This window comes from Chelonus insularis, unplaced genomic scaffold (genome assembly GCF_013357705.1).
Source record: "Chelonus insularis isolate UGA/USDA-ARS -01 unplaced genomic scaffold, ASM1335770v1 contig_18_pilon, whole genome shotgun sequence".
Classification (NCBI taxonomy): domain Eukaryota; kingdom Metazoa; phylum Arthropoda; class Insecta; order Hymenoptera; family Braconidae; genus Chelonus; species Chelonus insularis.
The window spans coordinates 101,862-124,812 of NW_023276419.1; the positions used below are offsets into that span (position 1 = coordinate 101,862).

The 22,951-nt window shown below is 31.7% G+C and overlaps 1 protein-coding gene across 1 annotated transcript in view; it reads left to right on the plus strand.

Annotated features, from left to right (window-relative positions):
• Positions 1 to 22,951, plus strand: part of mthl1 (methuselah-like 1) — a 75,382-nt gene that overhangs the window by 43,569 nt on the left and 8,862 nt on the right. The window contains exon 6 of the mRNA XM_035078972.1: positions 14,150 to 14,288. Within this exon, the coding sequence (XP_034934863.1) occupies positions 14,150 to 14,288 (139 nt within the window). The remainder of the gene's footprint in view (positions 1 to 14,149; positions 14,289 to 22,951) is intronic.

Below are 22,951 nucleotides of genomic sequence, written 5' to 3' on the forward strand. Positions count from 1 at the left end.
CAATTGTCGTCAACTAACAAACTGTCGTTAGTCAAATAATTCAAAGATAGCAATATTCATATATTTTACAACATATACTCATTATTTATTGAAGCTTAAATTTGTGAACTTAGTGGTTTATATTCTATTATTCGATCATGAATGATTAGACAATGTGCTGATGTGTTAGCAGGAAACGCATTTGACGATCCGAATTTCAATCAAACATCAACAGGTTCTGATTTCAAGGATTCAATCAGTTCAGAAGTATCGATTACAACAAGTAGTACCGTTTGTAAGGAGAGGTTGTACCTTTTTATCCTAATATGATGTTTGAAAATCTTCATACATATCATATAACAAAGCAAATTGATTGTAAATTATATCAAGGTTCATATTACCATATGGATAATACTGTAATTTGAGATAAAGTTTCACATCTCTTAAATTACAATGGTCAAAACAACTTGCATCTATCATAGCATTATTTCTGCGTGTAATTTGAAATTCTAATATAACATAGCGGGACTTTTCCAATTGAGTTGATGTTTTTACAACCCATACATGTCTTGTCGTTTTTGGTAGCGTTGGATATTCATATAATTTCCATACTCTAAAACTCATTGAAATAGGTGGATCTTTTGCAATATAGCTTAGCAATTCCACTTTTTTTATGTTTGAAACAGTGACGTAAGGAATTAATAATTCAATTTGTGTAAGAGTGATTTTTCCTGTGAATTTGCAGCTGCTTGTTTAATTGCATTGAGATCAGTATTTGACCGAGTGAGTATTAATTCATGTTTAGGATTGACAATTATACGACGATAATCTTCAGTAAATCTTAATAACATGTGTAGCAGTATAGAAACATTGAAGTTTTCATTGACATCAAATAGATTTTGATTATTAACTATCCAACCTGTATTATCTAAGTAATTTTTTTGACCTAAATGAAGAAATATATGTTCTTTCATAAGACTTGTAAGACCAACATTTTCGTTATTATCAATCTCAACACTATTCAATTCATATCATATTGTTTTAAATAAATAGTATACAGCCATATTAACAAATATCGAAGTTGCTGCAACAGCAGTACCGTCAGATTTTGTAAATATTCTCGTCGTATGTAGGGAACTTTTACTTGGTAACGAACACAAACGTTAATGTTGAACTGAAATATGTATTTTATCATTGTTATTGTATGTTGTAATTATCAGTTTATAAGCCATTACCATTATAATACTGATTTAACATGGAAACGTATTGTTATTGTTTCATCACGTAAATCAATTAATTGATCGTTTTGATCAACAACTTACAGTCGTAAATGATTTATTGTCTTCACGGTGATTGGAAAGAAAATGACGTCCGATGGCACTTCAATAATCTTTCATCCTGGTAGAACTGATGGAAAGAATTCATGAATTGTATGCACTAGCTGATTATGTACATATGCTCTTGTAGTGATATTACACTGAATTTTTATTCATTGACCTTTGGTATCGATACTGGTAAGTTAGACGTGTGATTAAGCTTTGTGAAAAGAAGTCGTGGACCAAAACCTAACAAACTACCGATAGAATCATCTGGTACAAAATTTACTATAGCATTTTCACCGTAAACTCCAGAGCGCAATTCATTGTTATTTGGCTTTAATAGACTTGATAATTAGTCATCAGCTTTTTTCGAATAACTTTTGATATCTTTCATAGCTTCCTGTTGATGTTCCGATGATTTTATCTTCACCAATGATTGTATACTAGAATTTAGTTCTTACCACTGTCAATATTTAGAATAGAATTGAAGATTAATGATTCTACATCCCGTAATGTATATTTTTTGAGTGGCGATGATTCAATTGGTGGAAAATACAATTCTTCTAAAATCGATGATTGTCCAGACAATGTTAACGTAAATGAATTATCCATGACTGATACTTATTAGAAGTTGTACATTACTTTTTGATGTAAAAATTTTGAACATAAGTTTCCACAATTGTCTGTACTATAGTTTTGATATTTGTCAAGGTTATATATTATTTCATCAACATGAAGAGATTTTATCAGCTCTGATGGTTGTTGTTAATTATCAAATCTGTCATAGTATAACACTTTAGTGTTACTTTTTTTTTATATCACCTAATTTGTTTTAGAACATTTTTTATCGTCAAGGTTGATCAATGCCGATTTACTGTTTTATGGTCTATTTTCTGGGATATCATTTCGCATAAAAACACCACGAAAATAGGGTATTCTCGAAATTCTATTTCAGCAAAGCTCAATGTAGCATGTAAAAAGCAATCATTAAGTTTTCTTGTTATAAACAATTTTTTCCCACTAGAATCTGCACATTTTCATTAATAACTTTGCAGTTATGCAGAAATCAATGATACTTCATAGAACATTTTTTGTTCTTTACCATCCAACGAAGATTTCTGCTACCTCACTTTTCTATTTTTCCGCCTATTTTTTGAGATACTCGATTTCAAAAAATTAAAAAGATCGTGCTACCTATTTTACAGTTATCATACTAATTTGTCGGTATCACGAAATTCTTTCCAATCGATCTCAGAACGATTTCTTAGAATAATGTTGACAAAATCGGAAAAAAGTTTCGAAATATCAGTGCTCTGCAGTGGTCTGGGTGCGACCCGAAAGGTCCACACGACCAACTTCCCAGTGGAAAAAATGAAAAAACAATTCGAATAGAACCCGTTTCCATTTTTTATAACAAATGGAATTGTTATGAACGAAATGAGTGTGTTTTTGTTCATTTGATAAGGTTAGTTACTTTATTTCAGTAAAAGGAAAAATTGTGCGTTAGAAGAATTCGAATATACCTCATAGATCCTTTCATTCATTATTTACAACAAATTTCATTGTCATACACGAAAAAAGTATGTTTTCATTTATGTCATACGGTAGGTAACATTTTTTTAGTAAAAGAAAAAATTATGCGTTGAAAGTACTCATATATATAGAAAGGGTTCCTATTTTTATTGTTTATAATAATTTAAAACTTATTATTTAAATATTACTATGATCAATAATCACTTGTTAGTAACAATGTTCAATTGTTATGAACACAATTCCATATTATTGACAATTATTATTGACTATTATAGCGTCTTTAATGCTGTTTTCTCAATCCTGACGAGTTTTAAATTTTTTATTGCTGATTTCGTTTTTTAAAAATTTTTTTTTTCTATGAAATACTGTCATCATATTTCTGTACAATTATTCTAAACATTTGATATTCATATTTTTTAAAAGATTTCGAAATTCCGTCTAAAAAATGGTATAATTTATAAATTGCAGAATTTAGGTAGTTCACTATTTTTTCAGTTTTTTGATTCTACATAAAAAATGGCTGGACCGATTTTGCTGAAAATCTAATCAGTTCTAAGTTACGTAATTACGCGTCGAATGCAGTTGGTCCCACGTCGATATCATTTTTTGTTCTCGAGGAAAAAATAATTCCGAACATACGTACGGACATATGCACATACGCACATACGCACATACGTACATACACACACACAGACGTCCACTGGAAAACGGTCGTATTCGACTCTGGGGACCTTAAAACGTGAAGATATGTCAAAATTAGCGATTCGCAAAATCGGACCCATTACTATAACTTCCCACTGGGAAGTCAAAAATTTTCATTCCTATCCTATAATTAATGCACGATAAATTCACACGGCTACTAGACTAAAAGATGGCATTAGTCGGTAGGTTTATTGTGGCGTATTCAATTTGACATTATTAATAAACTCATGTATCATTTTATTTTTTATCAATTGCCCATCATTAATTTATTTTTACATATAAGTTTATGATGATGATGAAATTGTAGTTATCTTTAATCTACATAAATGGAATTCTGATGGCTGTCATAAACAATTGTAAAAGTGTTGACTCTGTAATCTTTATGTTTAATGACAAAAATAAATTCATTCGACAACAAATTAACGTTCTACAATTCCATAACACAGGATACAATGACATATGCATATTAAATAATGTTTATACTAATTCAATTTGTTATAAATAATCAACAATGGGATCTATGTAATGAATTCAATTTTTTCTAACAGGAAACTATTTTTCAACCAAAATATAGTTACTTAAAATGATTTGAGATGACTAAGAGCCATATCACCTTCGTCATAAATGCTTAGAAAACAACTAATTCTACTAAAACACTTTGTCTTTTATTCATGACTTTCGTATCAAAGTTCATTAGAGTTCATTTGAGTACATCATACACCTGCGACACACTAAGCATTTCCTCTCGCGATTTAAACCCGAAAAAAGTTGGAGTAAGAACGACAGATAAAGCTCCCGCGCACATGAGGGATGCGATGATCGTTTTTCTACAAGACCTACTATCGAGTTCAGAAGTATAGTCCTCTGACTTTGAAAGGGTGTAGGTAGAACAAAAAAAAAGATAGTGTAAAAAAAAAATTTTGACTTGTGAGGAATACAATTCTACACATCGTGTCCAAATTTTGTAGCGCTAAAAAATTTATTCCACAAGTTATAGAAGTTAAAAGAGAAAAAAATGATGATTTTTGGGCAAGTTTTTTAAACATCCAACTTTGATTGTTAATAACAATTGAAGGAGTCAAGATAGAAAGGAGCCGATTTTTTTCTAAACACTTCAGACGTTTGGGGAAAAGATAAGCCAGGAAAAATTAAAAAATAATAATGAATAATTAAGATAATTAATAGAGAAGCGATTAGCAGTATCTCAGCTAAAAAAAAGATAGAAGAACGACACAAGATTTGTTTTATTCATAATAAGACAATGGATAACAAGATATATATGCAAAGTATAAAGAAAGAGAATATGCGAAAATACAAAAATTAAAAAATTTATAGCAAGTGTTTATGGCGTCGATTAGGATTACTACCGGACAGTCATAAACCTATTCTTCTCAAGTGTGTGCATAAGATCAGATTAAACTTCATAGCAAATGCTACTCATGCAGCAATTTTTTTTTTGGTCCTACGCTTTTGAGCACATGTAAAAAAAAATTGTGTGCTGCATGAGTAGCATTTGCTATGAAGTTTAATCTGATCTTATGCACACACTTGAGAAGAATAGGTTTATGACTGTCCGGTAGTAATCCTAATCGACGCCATAAACACTTGCTATAAATTTTTTAATTTTTGTATTTTCGCATATTCTCTTTCTTTATACTTTGCATATATATCTTGTTATCCATTGTCTTATTATGAATAAAACAAATCTTGTGTCGTTCTTCTATCTTTTTTTTAGCTGAGATACTGCTAATCGCTTCTCTATTAATTATCTTAATTATTCATTATTATTTTTTAATTTTTCCTGGCTTATCTTTTCCCCAAACGTCTGAAGTGTTTAGAAAAAAATCGGCTCCTTTCTATCTTGACTCCTTCAATTGTTATTAACAATCAAAGTTGGATGTTTAAAAAACTTGCCCAAAAATCATCATTTTTTTCTCTTTTAACTTCTATAACTTGTGGAATAAATTTTTTAGCGCTACAAAATTTGGACACGATGTGTAGAATTGTATTCCTCACAAGTCAAAATTTTTTTTTTACACTATCTTTTTTTTTGTTCTACCTACACCCTTTCAAAGTCAGAGGACTATACTTCTGAACTCGATAGTAGGTCTTGTAGAAAAACGATCATCGCATCCCTCATGTGCGCGGGAGCTTTATCTGTCGTTCTTACTCCAACTTTTTTCGGGTTTAAATCGCGAGAGGAAATGCTTAGTGTGTCGCAGGTGTATGATGTACTCAAATGAACTCTAATGAACTTTGATACGAAAGTCATGAATAAAAGACAAAGTGTTTTAGTAGAATTAGTTGTTTTCTAAGCATTTATGACGAAGGTGATATGGCTCTTAGTCATCTCAAATCATTTTAAGTAACTATATTTTGGTTGAAAAATAGTTTCCTGTTAGAAAAAATTGAATTCATTACATAGATCCCATTGTTGATTATTTATAACAAATTGAATTAGTATAAACATTATTTAATATGCATATGTCATTGTATCCTGTGTTATGGAATTGTAGAACGTTAATTTGTTGTCGAATGAATTTATTTTTGTCATTAAACATAAAGATTACAGAGTCAACACTTTTACAATTGTTTATGACAGCCATCAGAATTCCATTTATGTAGATTAAAGATAACTACAATTTCATCATCATCATAAACTTATATGTAAAAATAAATTAATGATGGGCAATTGATAAAAAATAAAATGATACATGAGTTTATTAATAATGTCAAATTGAATACGCCACAATAAACCTACCGACTAATGCCATCTTTTAGTCTAGTAGCCGTGTGAATTTATCGTGCATTAATTATAGGATAGGAATGAAAATTTTTGACTTCCCAGTGGGAAGTTATAGTAATGGGTCCGATTTTGCGAATCGCTAATTTTGACATATCTTCACGTTTTAAGGTCCCCAGAGTCGAATACGACCGTTTTCCAGTGGACGTCTGTGTGTGTGTATGTACGTATGTGCGTATGTGCGTATGTGCATATGTCCGTACGTATGTTCGGAATTATTTTTTCCTCGAGAACAAAAAATGATATCGACGTGGGACCAACTGCATTCGACGCGTAATTACGTAACTTAGAACTGATTAGATTTTCAGCAAAATCGGTCCAGCCATTTTTTATGTAGAATCAAAAAACTGAAAAAATAGTGAACTACCTAAATTCTGCAATTTATAAATTATACCATTTTTTAGACGGAATTTCGAAATCTTTTAAAAAATATGAATATCAAATGTTTAGAATAATTGTACAGAAATATGATGACAGTATTTCATAGAAAAAAAAAATTTTTAAAAAACGAAATCAGCAATAAAAAAATTTAAAACTCGTCAGGATTGAGAAAACAGCATTAAAGACGCTATAATAGTCAATAATAATTGTCAATAATATGGAATTGTGTTCATAACAATTGAACATTGTTACTAACAAGTGATTATTGATCATAGTAATATTTAAATAATAAGTTTTAAATTATTATAAACAATAAAAATAGGAACCCTTTCTATATATATGAGTACTTTCAACGCATAATTTTTTCTTTTACTAAAAAAATGTTACCTACCGTATGACATAAATGAAAACATACTTTTTTCGTGTATGACAATGAAATTTGTTGTAAATAATGAATGAAAGGATCTATGAGGTATATTCGAATTCTTCTAACGCACAATTTTTCCTTTTACTGAAATAAAGTAACTAACCTTATCAAATGAACAAAAACACACTCATTTCGTTCATAACAATTCCATTTGTTATAAAAAATGGAAACGGGTTCTATTCGAATTGTTTTTTCATTTTTTCCACTGGGAAGTTGGTCGTGTGGACCTTTCGGGTCGCACCCAGACCACTGCAGAGCACTGATATTTTTTTTTGTATCTGAAGCGTCTTTTTTTACAAATTTTTTTCGTGGACTTCGCACCCTTATATTTTTTTGTTTATGGGCACATTTTATAGCTAATTTAGGAGCAGATAGGATTCTTCCCGTTCTATAAAATGGCTATCTCAGTTTTTAAAAAAAAAATTTTTTTTTAATACCGAAAAAAATCCAAATGTTCTTTATTTATGGATTCTTTCACCCTTACATTAAGGGTGGACTTTTTTTTGTAATATCAAAATGATGTACAGCAAAGTTTCACATCTTCATGTGAAGAGTATGAAACAATTTTTTTGAAATTTTTTTTAGCATTTGTTATAGACAAATTTTATAAACAAATACGTAATTTTTAATTATTGAAAATTTTTGTCAAATTCAATTTGTAGGTTTTTTATTAACAATTATCAACAGAGTGATGGATTTATCAAAAATTTATTTGCAGTCTGTTGATTTTTAATTGTTTATGAAAAAAATAGTTCCAATAGCAATTATGGTTATTGAATAATTCATTTTTTAATAATGAATGATGCTCTTCCTAATGATGCATCCGGAAAAATTTTAATATTTCGTTTTAATTGTTGTTTAAACAAGTTTTTTTACTTAATGTATTTTTCTTCAGTTGCTCCATCATTATTACAAACCAGCTGTCACTGATTTATGTTCTCAAAAAATTTTATAATTTTTGTTTTATTGAAAAATTTTTTTTACATTTTTTTTTATTCTTTCGAATTTGTAAATTATTTTTTATAGTTTTTTATGAAAAAATGAACTCTCCGCACTTTTCTCGTGCGATTTGGTACATTGTACGTCTTTTTTCAACAATTTTTACTCAATCTAGAGAATTTTTAAGTTTTTTAAACATTTCATTTTACACGTTGCAACAGTCATTGTTTACGTGACCTTCCGCACGAGAAGACCCCGCCCTTCCACAATTAGAACGTGTAGAAAAGTTATTGATCTCTAAAGGCCGAAAAAATTCAAAACGATGAAACTATTGGACCCCTTTGGGTATGATACTGTTGTGTGAAAGACAAAGTGATTTGTCAGCGCTTGTCACACTCATTGCAAGTATTTTATCATAATAAACGCACCGAACCGAAACACAACGTCAACGAAACCCACAAGATAGACAACGAGGGTTATGTTTATGCATTGAAGAAATAAGGAAGAATAGCTATCGTCATAAGGTCAGCATTTTTGAGACTTTAAAGAGAATGATAAACTGCAAGTTCGTTACAGGGTGATTACTCTACACAAATTCTGGCGATCACCTAGTTTTCTTTAACCCTTCAAGTCTTACGCTGATCCGACCGTAATATTCCAGTCAATGTGCAGCAAAAAACAGGGTTGATACCAAATTTCGTGGCACAAGTCGGGATTAGGCTCATTTGTTCAATTCAATGAACTAATTCCTAGACAAAAAAACCACCTGCGTCACATTTTTTTTGTTGATTTAAAAATTAATTTTTCCGATAAATCCAGATATTTTATGTAATATCTCGTAAATAAAGCAATAATCAGGCATACTTGACTGGAAAAAATGTTTTCTTTAGACTTTAAAAAATATTTTAGTCACCTCGCTTTTTGTGAATTCATTTTCATTTTTGAGATTTTTTATCTCAAGAAGTTAAAAAAATAATTTATTGTGGCAGCCATTGTTACAGTTTATTACGCTAATTTATCGGTATTACCGATCGAATAGAAAACTGTAATACCAATAATTTTGGCTGAGAATTAGTTCATTGAATTCAGCGCATTTCTTTCTATAAAATGAGCCCGGTCCCAACTTGTGCGACGAAATTTTGTATTAACCCATTAACGCTGAGGTGATCAGAATTTTTGCTAACTTTTCAACGTGTTTATTTATTATGTTATTGGACCAAAAAAATAATGCAATACCTCTAATCCTATGCGAAATTTGATGTTCTTTCAGAATCTGAGCCCAAAATTTCGATTAGACACCGAGAAAAAAAAATATGGTCGATCTAAACGTGAAAAACGTGAAAATTTTCGAAAAAAAATTGTTTTCGCATTTTTTTTCACAATGATACCGCAAAGGTATCGACTTTTTACTATGATCAGAGGTGATCATGGCACTCGAACATTAAGAGGAATTTTTTTCAGAAAATTTCATCGACGCGTTTCTTCAAAATGGCGGCGAGAATGAAAAAATTTTATAAAAATCTTAATCTATCGTTTTCTTAAAAACTATAAACTTTAGAAAAATATTTTTAAGAAGAAAAATGTTTTTAAATTAGTCAAAGAACACTCTTAAATTTTTTCAGAATTTTTGAATCCAATTTTTGATTTTCGAAAATTTCAAAAAATCCAATTTTTCAAACATATCTAAAAAATTTTTGAAAAAATTTGAGAGTGTATATTGCCTAATTTTAAGACTTTTTTGTTCTTAAAAATTTTTTCGTTAAGTCTATAGGTTTAAATCAATGAAATAAATGTGTGGCGTTCAGATCTCGAAAGATCTATAGCCGTACATCACAGTCTACTCCTAATAGCTATGGGTTGTAATGTATTTTTTGACCGGAGTGGATTCAGTGTAAATTGGTCAGATTCACGCCTGTCCTTATTCGAAGCCGTGGCGATCAACGTGCGGTCACAAAGAGCATCGCATCTCTAGCCACGACGAGCACGCGTTGAAGAAGGCACATTGTTTGTAAACAGTGGTGCCTGCTCGAAAAATCATCAGAGAAGGGATTCGCGAACTACGAACCTTCCGCTTAGCAATCCGACGCCTTGACGACTGAGCCAACGCGTCTCCAGTCTATATGTTTAGAGAAAAAAATTTTTGTTGAATTGTACATAAAATTTTGTTTCTATCTACCACTACAAAATTCACAAACAAATTCACACATCCTTTCATTTGTGCATAGACACATATGTTCTATACAATTTGTACATGAATTATAAGTAAAGCATATAATTCAAATATTGGTTGTCACTTTTTCAATACATTTGTTATTTTACGAAAACGTTCAAGATCTTCTGCTTCATCGCATGCAGAGTATGAATCAGATTATTCGGATAGTGATTCCGACGAAAACATATCGATTCTGAATGCAGACAATTCAGGCTCCGATGATTCTGATTCTGATTGTGATTCGATATCTGATTCAGATTCTGAACATGAATTCACAATACCAAATATTACTTATAAAAAAGCTTGTGCTACTTATTCTGAAAACTTAGATAAACTTGAAAAAAATCACGAATTCATTTGGATCGATGGCGAGAAGTCATATCCAAATACTTGTGAAGAAACAATATTATTATCTGAAGCTGCAAAAAAGAATATACAGGCGTGCGAGCCTTTCCAATTGTTTGAAACCTTTTTTTCCGCCGAAATGAAACAATATATAATTGATGCGTCTAAAGAGAATAATTATGATGTGAAATTACAAGATCTTGACACTTTTATAGGTATAGTTATTTTCAGTTCATTCAATAAAAGAAAGTCTCAGAGAGATTATTGGTCATTTGATCCATTCTTATCTAGTGAAATTGTTTCTTCTGCAATGACTCGTGATAAGTTTGAAGAAATCAAGTCTAAAATATAATATTCAAAAGCTAAAGACGAGGATCTAAACGATAAAGGGTGGCGGGTTCGTTCGATGTTGAAAATTTTCCAAAACAACCTCCTAAAGTTCGGAATATGGAAAACTTCTATATCTATTGATGAAATGATGGCCAAGTCTTATGCAAAAACTGTATTGAAACAATTTATTCGAGGAAAACCAATAAGGTTTGGTTTGAAATTTTGGGGTTTATGCACTTCAGACGGCTATCTACTGAATTGAGATCTATATTGCGGTAAAAATTCCCAAACCGGAAACAAATTAGCAAAATGTGCTTTAGGTACTCGTGTAGTATTGCATTTATTAGAACCTTTTTTTCGGCTAATAAATTATAATAAAATCCCTGCATTTCATTTGTACTTTGATAATTTTTTTACAAATATGGATTTGATTTTACACTTGCAAAAATTACGTTTGAAATGCACTGGCACTATAAGAGACAATCGAGTCAAAGAAAAGAATATACTTGAAAAGAAAGCTCCACGAGGTACTTATATTGTAAAACATGATCAAAATAGTGGCATAAATTTCATCACTATTATGGATTCGAAGCCCGTTTCAATAGCTTCAACTGCTGCAGGTGTAAGTCCACTATCAACTTCGAGAAGATCGATCCAAAACTGATTTAGCTTTTCCGCAAGCTTTTCATTTGTACAACAAATTTATGGGCGGTGTTGACGTGCATGATGGACACTGCAATAATGTACTTCCAAGTATACGTTCCAAAAAATGGACATGGGTCGTTTTTATAAGATTTATACAGGCATCTATTACAAATTCCCTCGTAATTTTCAATGCTACATGCGATGGAAAGAAAAAAGTTGGAATAAAAGAGTTAACTATTTCGATTGCTAAATATTATATTCAAAAAAGTCAAACAAGTAAAACAGTTCATACACGATCTAATAGGGACAAATTAAAAAATTGTTCAACTGAAAAATGTCCAATAAGAACAAGGATCTATTGTGAAAAATGCAATCTATATGTATGCAATAATTGTTGGGCAAAGAAGCACTGATGAAAGAAATGTTAAAGTGAGAGGCAAGGGGACTCACGAAAAAAAAGCACCCCAAAAGAGACAAAGTTCTACCACGTCCACGCCGTTGTCTCTGGGTAATGCTAAGAGTAGAAAAAAACAATGTATATGTACAGAATCAGCAAAGTAGTCAAAGAACACTCATAAATTTTTTAGATATGTTTGAAAAATTGGATTTTTTGAAATTTTCGAAAATCAAAAATTGGATTCAAAAATTCTGAAAAAATTTAAGAGTGTTCTTTGACTAATTTAAAAACATTTTTCTTCTTAAAAATATTTTTCTAAAGTTTATAGTTTTTAAGAAAACGATAGATTAAGATTTTTATAAAATTTTTTCATTCTCGCCGCCATTTTGAAGAAACGCGTCGATGAAATTTTCTGAAAAAAATTCCTCTTAATGTTCGAGTGCCATGATCACCTCTGATCATAGTAAAAAGTCGATACCTTTGCGGTATCATTGTGAAAAAAAATGCGAAAACAATTTTTTTTCGAAAATTTTCACGTTTTTCACGTTTAGATCGACCATATTTTTTTTTCTCGGTGTCTAATCGAAATTTTGGGCTCAGATTCTGAAAGAACATCAAATTTCGCATAGGATTAGAGGTATTGCATTATTTTTTTGGTCCAATAACATAATAAATAAACACGTTGAAAAGTTAGCAAAAATTCTGATCACCTCAGCGTTAATGGGTTAAAAATGCTCATTGACTGGACTTTGAAGAATATCTATATAATGGGCGCGAATATTTAATTGGAATTAAATTAATTGATAGAATGACTCTTAAAAGAAATTTCACTCGACCCATAAATTGATTTTTAAACTATGAAAATTTATTTCTTTGCCAAACAGTACATTTATTTGCATACATTGACGTAGATTATTACACAAAAATTTTCATAATACTATTATTTTTTAGTAAACACTTGAAATATACGTAAAGCGCTCATGTACTAAAAAGCATAGATTTTTTTCTAATCAATTCTTATCACAATAAGTAATCTTATGACAAAATACTTTAATTATGAAATATTAATCATTTTCAAAACTTATTAATACTTTTAAACTTATGCACTTATGAACTGATGAACATAAAAATCTCTCTTAGAGTAAATATAACACAAGTAAAACTCTTATTGCAACAAATTATTTTATGACTAGTAAAAAGTCTTATATTTGATCAACAGGTATTTTTGAAAAACATTATTTACAAATGAATTTTGTGTGTTGTGGTCTACACATTGTTTGACACAAGAAATACATTCTTTTTCACTTTTTTACGGTTTTCTCGACGAGGACAAAGATGACAATGACCTCCTTTAGTTGTTTTCAACTGATTTGCAGTATCATTAATATCATCAACTAAATTTCGTTTGACTAAAAACTACTCGATAGCAATCTGGGGAATTACCATCAGTTGCCCATAATTCCTTTGCATTAATATGAGTTCCTTTTCTAACACCAATTAGATATAGCAATCTAAATAAAGCTTGGATTTCATTTAGATTTTTAAGACGGATATGTGACTTATTTGTATATGACGGCTCCATAAATTTGGAGTCGGAGATTAGTAAAGTGAACAATTTTTTGTATAGAGCTGTCAGGAAAAAATAATTTTCAACATTGCAGCGGAGATTAGGCATGTCTTGCACTTTGTCTGTACTCCAGGTAGATGAAAAATTATATCTTGTTTTTTCCTTCTTTTCTTCTGATTAGGAAGAGTAGTTGTCCATTCTGTAGCACCATCTTTTCCGAGAAGAAATCCAGTTTTTTTTATTTTATTATCAGTCAGTTCCTCCTCACTATCATCTTCTGATTGTCGCGTGTCCGTATTGTGGTCACTGCGCTCTAAACTTGCATCTGATAAACCTGAGTCAGTATCTTTACCATTTGAATCACTATTAGAATCATCTCCCAACCAGTCAGGGTTGCGTGCATCTCGACAACGGGTTGACAGTGTATGAGTATGATATTATCTCAATATTAGAATAATAATATGTACATTATGCACCACTGGACTAGTAAAGTCCAACCTTAATTTGGTTACTTTATCTATTTATTATTCAAATGGATATTCATTACATGCCAAATTTTTTTATTTTCAGGAGATACTGAGATCTTAGCATATTTTTATGGACCGATAGGAGTTTTATTTCTGATTAATGTCATATTTTTCATTGCTACAACACACGAATTAACTTGCGGACTATGGAAAGGTGAATTTGTCAAAAGCACGACAGAAAGGTAAACAGTAATAATTTTTTTATACAGTTTTTATAATTTATCGCTATTTCCAGAGATCTTTAATTCAAATTAATTATATGTTCAAGTAGATACAATTCATTTATTTTCATTGAGAGTAAAGTCGATATACTTACCAATCCTATGATTTAAAATGAATAAAAGTATTCTATTTTACTTCAATCGAATAAAAATTATCTATATAAATAAAATTGAAGTGTCTATTTATAATTTTATAAAAAATTGCCTCAAACTAAGCTCAGAGAGATATTCGCGTACCATTAAAACGTAAATTACCATTTATTTTCGCCTGTTTGTCCGGGGTAATCTCGGAAACGGCTGAACTCATTCCGATGAAACTTTGCAGACATGAGAAAGAAGATGTCAGAAGTAATGTAGGCTGCTTCGTGTATATGTACATTGGTTATTACAATTAAATTTTTTGTAAACACTAAAAACCAGATTAATGCAATATATACGAGTTCTTTCAACGCAATGCATTTCCTTTTACTAAAAAAAAAGTTACTTAATATGTTACATAAATAAAAACTAAATCTTTTTGTTTAAGACAATTTATTATTGATTTCCATCAGTTTTTATTAAAGAAAAGTTGACTTAGTAACAGAAATAATTTAATTAACATCACAAACAACTGCATATTTTCACTACAAGAGTACAAAATTATAGTACTTTTAATTTTCTTCATCAGATATTTTTATTCTCATTTGTTGTCTTTAAATAATCAAGTAAGTATCCCGACTGCGCTCAACTGTAGAAGAAAATAGTTACAAATAGTAGGCACTTCATGTATTATTGAAAGAAACGTAATTAGGAATCGGGGTAGAATGGATCATAAGCTATTGAATCATTCACAACTAATAAAAGAAAATTACGTACAATTTTATGATTTTCTTTAAAGTCTCAAATATTGATGTCAATGAAAATAAGATATCATAAAAAAGATTTATTACCTAATAATCTTCGGAAATTATTTATAAACGATGTGACACCTATATTGAATAATTATAGATTCTTCTTTTATTAGAACTAAAAAGGATTTATTGTACATAAAGCACCTAGTTTCTTGTAGCTGAATAATTATATACTTTTAATACAACATCATAGTCACCAAATCAACATACCACCATCATACTCGCATATCTTCAGTCTGAAGGTCAAATAATAACGAGTTTACTTAAACCTGCCTACCCGATATCAATTATTCTATTTATACCCTTGTCTATCAACCTTCCGGTGTTTTTATAAACCATAGCTTTTTCTGCTCTTTGTGACCAGACAAACATGTCAGATCACTTTTATCGTTCCTCGCTTAGCCCTTTAGTCACAAAAACCAGATAAATTACTGACCCAACTTATTGACCCGAGATCAACATCTATGATCGATATGCATAGATGAAGGCAATAGTTCCACCTTGATGATTGTAAAGACAAATACCAATTTCACTGTATGAGCTCATACAAGCCAAGTTTGATTATTAATTATTAATAAACTAGCTTAGTCTTGCGACTTCGTCTGTGTCGATGACATTTGACGGATTTGAACAGTAATAAACAAAAAACTTTATAAATACGATAAACCACAGTAAAAAGTCTAATGTAGGGCCAGTTTGGACTTGAATTTGATTATAAGTTTTTGAATAAATTATTATTATTTTGATTATGTAATATGACGTGTTATTGTAAGGATCGTTCGTCTCATATCATACTCGAAATCTGTAAAAAGTGACTACAATGTTAATCAAATAGATGATATTCTATTTAACACGTTTAGATGTGTAACAAGAATGCACTTGGATTTTCAGTGTTGGCAGTAAAATTATTTTTGTCAATTTGATGATTAATACATATTCCTTAAATTAGCGGAGTTAAATGATCACCAGTGGCGACATACCCCTTGCAAGACTCAAGCTCTCATTTACTCGTTTTTTAAATAATCATTTTAGAGCCAGCTGGTTCAATTAAAACAATTGGCCACGGTCATTTCTGAAATCAATTTCTTATTATTTTGGTAGGTAGAACCTGGTTGTCCTCCTACCTGATGCCCAACTTTCTTATAGATTGTATTTTAATTAATCGAAATTTTACTAACTCTGTGTGGATTATTTTAAATTAAAATTTCACGGTTTCAGATTAAATAATTTTCTAACTAGCGAATACCCGCCCGCTTTGCTTACAATAAAATTTGGTGGTAAAAAATATTAATAATCATAATAATAACAACAATAATAATAGTTAGTGATAGGCCTGGCTTATGACATCTATGAGAGCTCTGATCCTCTTCTCAAGTTCGTGAACAGCTTCGAATTATTAGGAAGGGATGCGTTCTTATAACCTCGGCTCAGTTTTCGATCCTAGCAGCCCAGACGGTCTCAGGCTTTTGCAATTGACCAGAAGGCTGCGAAAGGCCGATATTAAAACAACCGAGCAGTTAAAACTGCTCGACGAATATGTGGCAGAGTCCTTACACGGTGTGTTTTATCGTCATCTCGAAACACAGGACTTGTCACACCAGCTGACTTTCCAATACCACAAGTCAGATGGCTTGTTTTCTGAGACCGAAGGATTCATTATGGCCTGCCAAGATGGTGTATTTTCCACCCTCGCCTATCAGCGTATGTTATGCACGAGCAACTCGAGGACACAAGATGCCGAGTTTGCCACGGTGATGTAGATGAGACGCTATTTCATGTCTTATCACCTTATTATTAGCGCGCTCAGCGTACATTCACCGGCATAACGCCGCCCTAAGAGTGCTGTATTACCACCTTAGACACTGTTATAGTATAAACGAGATACCAGTGCTGCCCTATGTTTCCGGTAAAATTGAATCAGTCGTTAAGAACTGGAGAGCGAAAATTCTTCAGAATTTCCCGCTCTCTACGCCTCAACATATTGAACACAATAAGCCGGATATTACTCTCTTCGACCATAATATTAAGCACGTATATTTCATTGAGTTTTCAGCCCTGGCTGAGACAGATATACGAGCGAAAGAAGAGAGTAAGTAGGAACGCTACAGAGAGCTCATGGAGGTCATAAGAAATGTCTATCACGAATACATAGCGCATGTGTTAGTTCTAGTGATTGGCACCCAATCGAATTCTCTACAAAAAAGTCCGCGAGAGCATATGTTTACCTGTTACAGGTAAAAAGATGCAGCGCTCTTAACGCGCGCACCAAAACTGAGCATTCTGATCGTTTCGGTGAAATGTGCCAGTGAGCACCTTTTTAATTAATCAATTTAAAAAAAATATTAATTATTATTCATAAAATTTTAAAACATTATGAAATGTTCAGAATCGTTTTCTGAACATTTTCCTGTTGGAATTTTTGAAAATAATTTATTTTTTCGATTTTGTACTCTGTTGTGAACGCCTTTTTTCTGCTTTTTTTCCGTCAACTTTGCGCATTCGTACTTTTAAACAATCTTTAAATATTTTATTGCCATTTTAGGAGTGGACTATTCGGTCATCTGCACGATAGATAATAATTTTTTAAATAAATAAATGTAATTGAAATTGAATAAAAGAACAAATGAATAAAAAACATGTTTCAATTATTTATGAAAAAAGATTATTTATCGTAATAACTTTTTATATTAAAAAGAAAACAAAAAATTATGAAAAAAAATGCACATAGCTGGACTTGAACGAAGTATGCACACGTTCGACTAAGCTTTGCCTCTCCTATGTAACTGTCAGCCTTGAAAAGCAAATTTATTATTCTAAAAAACCTTAAAAGCAGGTAATCCTAGCGAATAATTTATAAGAAAAAACTAAAATACATATGTCGCTAGACCGAATAAGACATTGTTGAAGACAAAAAAATTTTTAGGAAAAATTACCAAGCGTCAATGATTACTTAGTGCGTTACGCTTTTTAAAAGAATATGTATCTCGTACTTTATATTATTTATAAAAAAAAAATTTGAAAAAAACCATAAAAATAACAAGTTATAAAAATTTGCACAAATACTCTCCTCATCATCCCCTACAAGAATATATGTATAACTAAAGTATCAGTGCTCTGCAGTGGTCTGGGTGCGACCCGAAAGGTTTACACGACCAACTTCCCAGTGGAAAAAATGAAAAAACAATTCGAATAGAACCCGTTTCCATTTTTTATAACAAATGGAATTGTTATGAACGAAATGAGTGTGTTTTTGTTCATTTGATATGGTTAGTTACTTTATTTCAGTAAAAGAAAAAATTGTGCGTTAGAAGAATTCGAATGTACTTTTTAGATCCTTTCTTTCATTATTTACAAAAAATTTCATTGTTATACACGAAAAAAGTATGTTTTCAATTATGTCATACGGTTGGTAACATTTTTTAGTAAAAGATAAAAATTATGCGTTGAAAGTACTCATATATATAGAAAGGGTTCCTATTTTTATTGTTTATAATAATTTAAAACTTATTATTTAAATATTACTATGATCAATAATCACTTGTTAGTAACAATGTTCAATTGTTATGAACACAATTCCATATTATTGACTATTATAGCGTCTTTAATGCTGTTTTCCCAATCCTGACACGAGTTTTAAATTTTTTTATTGCTGATTTCGTTTTTTAAAAATTTTTTTTTTCTATGAAATACTGTCATCATATTTCTGTACAATTATTCTAAACATTTAATATTCATATTTTTTAAAAGATTTTGAAATTTTGTCTAAAAAATGGTATAATTTATAAATTGAGAAATTCAGGTCATTTTCCATTTTTGCTAGTTTTTTGGTTCTGCAAAAAGAATGGCTCGACCGATTTTGTTGAAAACCGAATCAGTTCTAAGTTGCGCAATTATGTGTTGAATGCAGTTGGTTTCACATCGATATCATTTTTTGTTCTCAAGATAATTGAGGCGAAAAATAATTCCGAACGCACATACGTACATACACCCACACAGACGTCCACTGGAAAACGATCGTATTCGACTCTGGGGACCTTAAAACGTGGAGATATGTCATTACTATAACTTCTCACTGGGAAGTTAAAAATTTATGAATTTTTAACTTCCCATTAGGAAGTTATTGTAATGGTCCGATTTGGCGACGCTGGAATTTTGACAGATCTCGATGTTTTAACATGTGAGGAGTTCATATCGATAGTTTTTAAGAAGATGTATGTATGTACGTATGTGCGTTCGGGTTGCAAGTTATTTCTTTCGTTCACGGTTTCTCAAAAACTAATTAAGATATCCACTTCGGATCAATTGCATTCGATAAAGAATGTGACAAAGAACAGGTGAAAAGATTTTAAATAAAATTGGTCGATTAGTTTTTTTTTATGGGCAAAAAAAGAGTTACAATACAAAACTGGCGAAGGTTTCAAACTTATATCTCGAGAACGGTTGGTCCTACAACAAAAAAATGAAGTACTTTTTTGTAGAGAATTTTCTTGCGAATATTTTATGTCCCACGTTTTTTTTCAGGGGACCTACCATTTCAAAGTTATTCAAGGTTAAAGGTCCCAAAAAAGGGACCTTTAACGAGAAAATTATTATGATCGTTTGATTTCACAATTTCTGGATTTCAACATATTTCGACATTTTAACGTGTGGAATTCATATAAAAAAAAATGAAATATCATAATGTCTTCAAAACAGTTATTTTTATGACGAAATCGATAACGACTATTTTATAGTACATTATTTCTTAAACATTTTCTGGTAATTTCCAAAATGTTTTTGAATTTTTGGTGTCGATTGTCACTAGGTAGCGTAAAGCTTAAACAAGTTTGACTTACAAATGAACATTGTTGCTGATACCTATTGTACGATAATGTTCATAAATTTCAGGAAAGCCAATTTGTAATCGAAATCGTCTAATGGGAAGTTCCTCGTGTGGGCGCCCCGAATGGCTTCACACCAATTTTTTAATAATGTAATCGAGAGGAGCACGTGAATTATATAAAAGTGCTTAGTTTAAAATTCATAGAGTTCCTAGAGAGTATTTTTGTTATAAACAATTAAATACAGAAGTTTGCGATAGGATTGAAGAAAAAAAGAAAAAGATAGGATTAAGTAGAAAAATTAATAAGTAATATATTCATAAGTAAAAATTCTATTGGATTGTTTTTTTCAGCAATCGTTTGTCTAGAGCAGCGGTAGATACTCGACGCCACGTCATCTGCACTTTTTGCCCTATTCAACTCTTGCCCCTCTTTAAACTAGTGCGCTCTTGTAGCTTACATTTACAGTGCTGAGTAACACGCTGTTTTATACTCAATTAGGGTCCAAAATGTCTAAAATACTAATTTGACTGCAACCAAACATTGGAGGCCCGTAGAAGAGGTTATGAGGAAGGTTATAGACTACGTTTTGTTTATATAAATGGTTTATAACGTTTAAATCTGATATAAGCAATAAAAAACGGAATCAATGCTATACATTTGAGTTTATCTAACGCGTAATGTTTTTTTTGTCATTTAGGGAATTACTATGCAAAACATTTTTAATCAATTTATTATTGTGAAACGTAATTCTACATATTACGTAAACAAAGTTGCGAGAATCTGTTAGCTTATAACCAATTGAAGAAAAAGAATTTGAAACAATAATAGATACTGTTATAGCTAAAAGCATAATCATAGAAAAACCTTTTGCTTAGCCTTTAACTAATTATTTATGGATTAGAATTTATTATCGAATTATTAAACAATCATTTATATATTTAGTCTTCTTATACATCTACGATGTATGTTCTGACTTCAAGTCGGCCGTGATGAGAAAAAATCGAATTAAGTGGACTGTAGGATTAATTCAAGAGGTTGGATGGTAGAAGGTTCAGAAAAGCCCTTTCAGACACACAAATAATATCGGTTTTTTAGTTTTTATTAACAAGAACACTTAAACTATGAATATATTTATAATTAATTACTAAATGTTTGTGAGTTGTCCATTAACTGTTAGTGTTCATTCACTAAAAAGAATCGTCTGCGTAAAGGAATTACAAAGACCATCTCAGACCGCGTGTAGCGACAGAATCTGAAGCAAATTGCAGTCACTCTGAGCAATTTGATTAGACGAGAATGTCTGTATATCATATCCCAATGATAATCGTGGTGAATTGTCTGAGTATTTAGCGTGATCACTGGTCGCTCTTCTTGCTGAGCTTTTGAATCGTACACTGATGATTGAGTTGGCCATGATGATTCGTCTGCTGTTAACCACTGTGGACCTGTCCACCACAGGGGGTGCTTCTGAAGCTGGGATATGCTGATACCTCTAGAAGCACAATTCGCTGGATTTTCTTTGCCAGGTACAAACCTCCAAACGCTGATTGGAGTGAGATATTGAATAGCCGACACTCGATTCTTCACAAACTCTTCCCAACAGGATGAGTGAGACTGAATCCAGGTCAATGTTACTAAGGAGTCTGCCATAGCTAGTTGTGTAGATTGCTGAGTAGTCTTCAGCCACCGTAGAATTGAGAGGTCTGGAACATGGATGAGTTCTGATCTGATACTGTTCCACTTGGAGATAATGTGATCTGGGGCTGGTTCATCCCATGAGAGTTTATCTAGCCAGATTTCTTGCAGCAAAATCTTTGCTCTGACAATGAACGGTGCTAGAAATCTAAGTTAATCATAGAGTTGCGCTGTTTCTGATAGAAAACCTCTTTGTGAGCTTGGATTTCTCACGAAGAGGTTTTAAGTTGAACTTAAATGAGTCGTTCGCTAGGATCCACGAGAGCCCGAGTAATTTCGTTTTACTGCTCTCGAATGAGTGGATCTGTCCTTCTGATGAGTTGTCTGTCACTGATTTAAGGAAGGCTATTGAGATGCTATGCCATTTCGCCAACGGGAAACCACCTGCCATGCAAAGTTGACTGACTTGCGTTGAGATGTCTATAAGTTGATTCACTGTGTCCGCACTTCTAAAAATATCGTCCCCATATCTCCCTTTTAATAATGACTCTACAGCTAGAGGGAATTTATGACCCTCATCTTTTACGAGCTAGATTATTGTACGAATAGCCAGGAATGGAGCTGACCTGGTACCATACGTGACTGTTGTGAGTTGATATGGGATGATGTTGGAATGTCCATCCACCCAAAGGATCTTCTGAAGATCCCAGTTATCTTGATGGATTTTGATTTGTCTGTACATCTTCGTAATGTCTGAAGTAAACACAAATTTATGCTGCCTGATCCAAATGAGTACCTCTGCAATGTCTTTCTGGACCTCGGCACCTGTATGTTGAATATCATTCACTGACAGACCACTAGACGATGGACCTGAGCCATTGAAGACTACACGGAGTTTTGTAGTGACACTGTCTTCTCGTAAGACACCATGATGAGGCAAGTAATACACTGGTGAGTTGACTGGATTTGCCTTGGCTCGTGTCATGTGGTTCAGTGACCCATACTCTTTCATAAAATTGTGATACAGTCGTGCATATGAGTTATTCTTTGTGAGTCGTCTGGTCATGTGTTGTAAACACTGATGAGCTCTTGCTGATGAGTTGCCTAGAAGAGATGGTGAAGATTCAGTGGTATTTTTACTATGTATCTACCATCTTGATCTCTTGAATGAGTTTGTACATAATGATCTTCACAATATTGATCTTCTGGGCTAAGTTGGCTGGCTGAAGTCTCTGGAACTTCTTCTTGAATCCAGAATTTCGTCAAGAGATCAGAC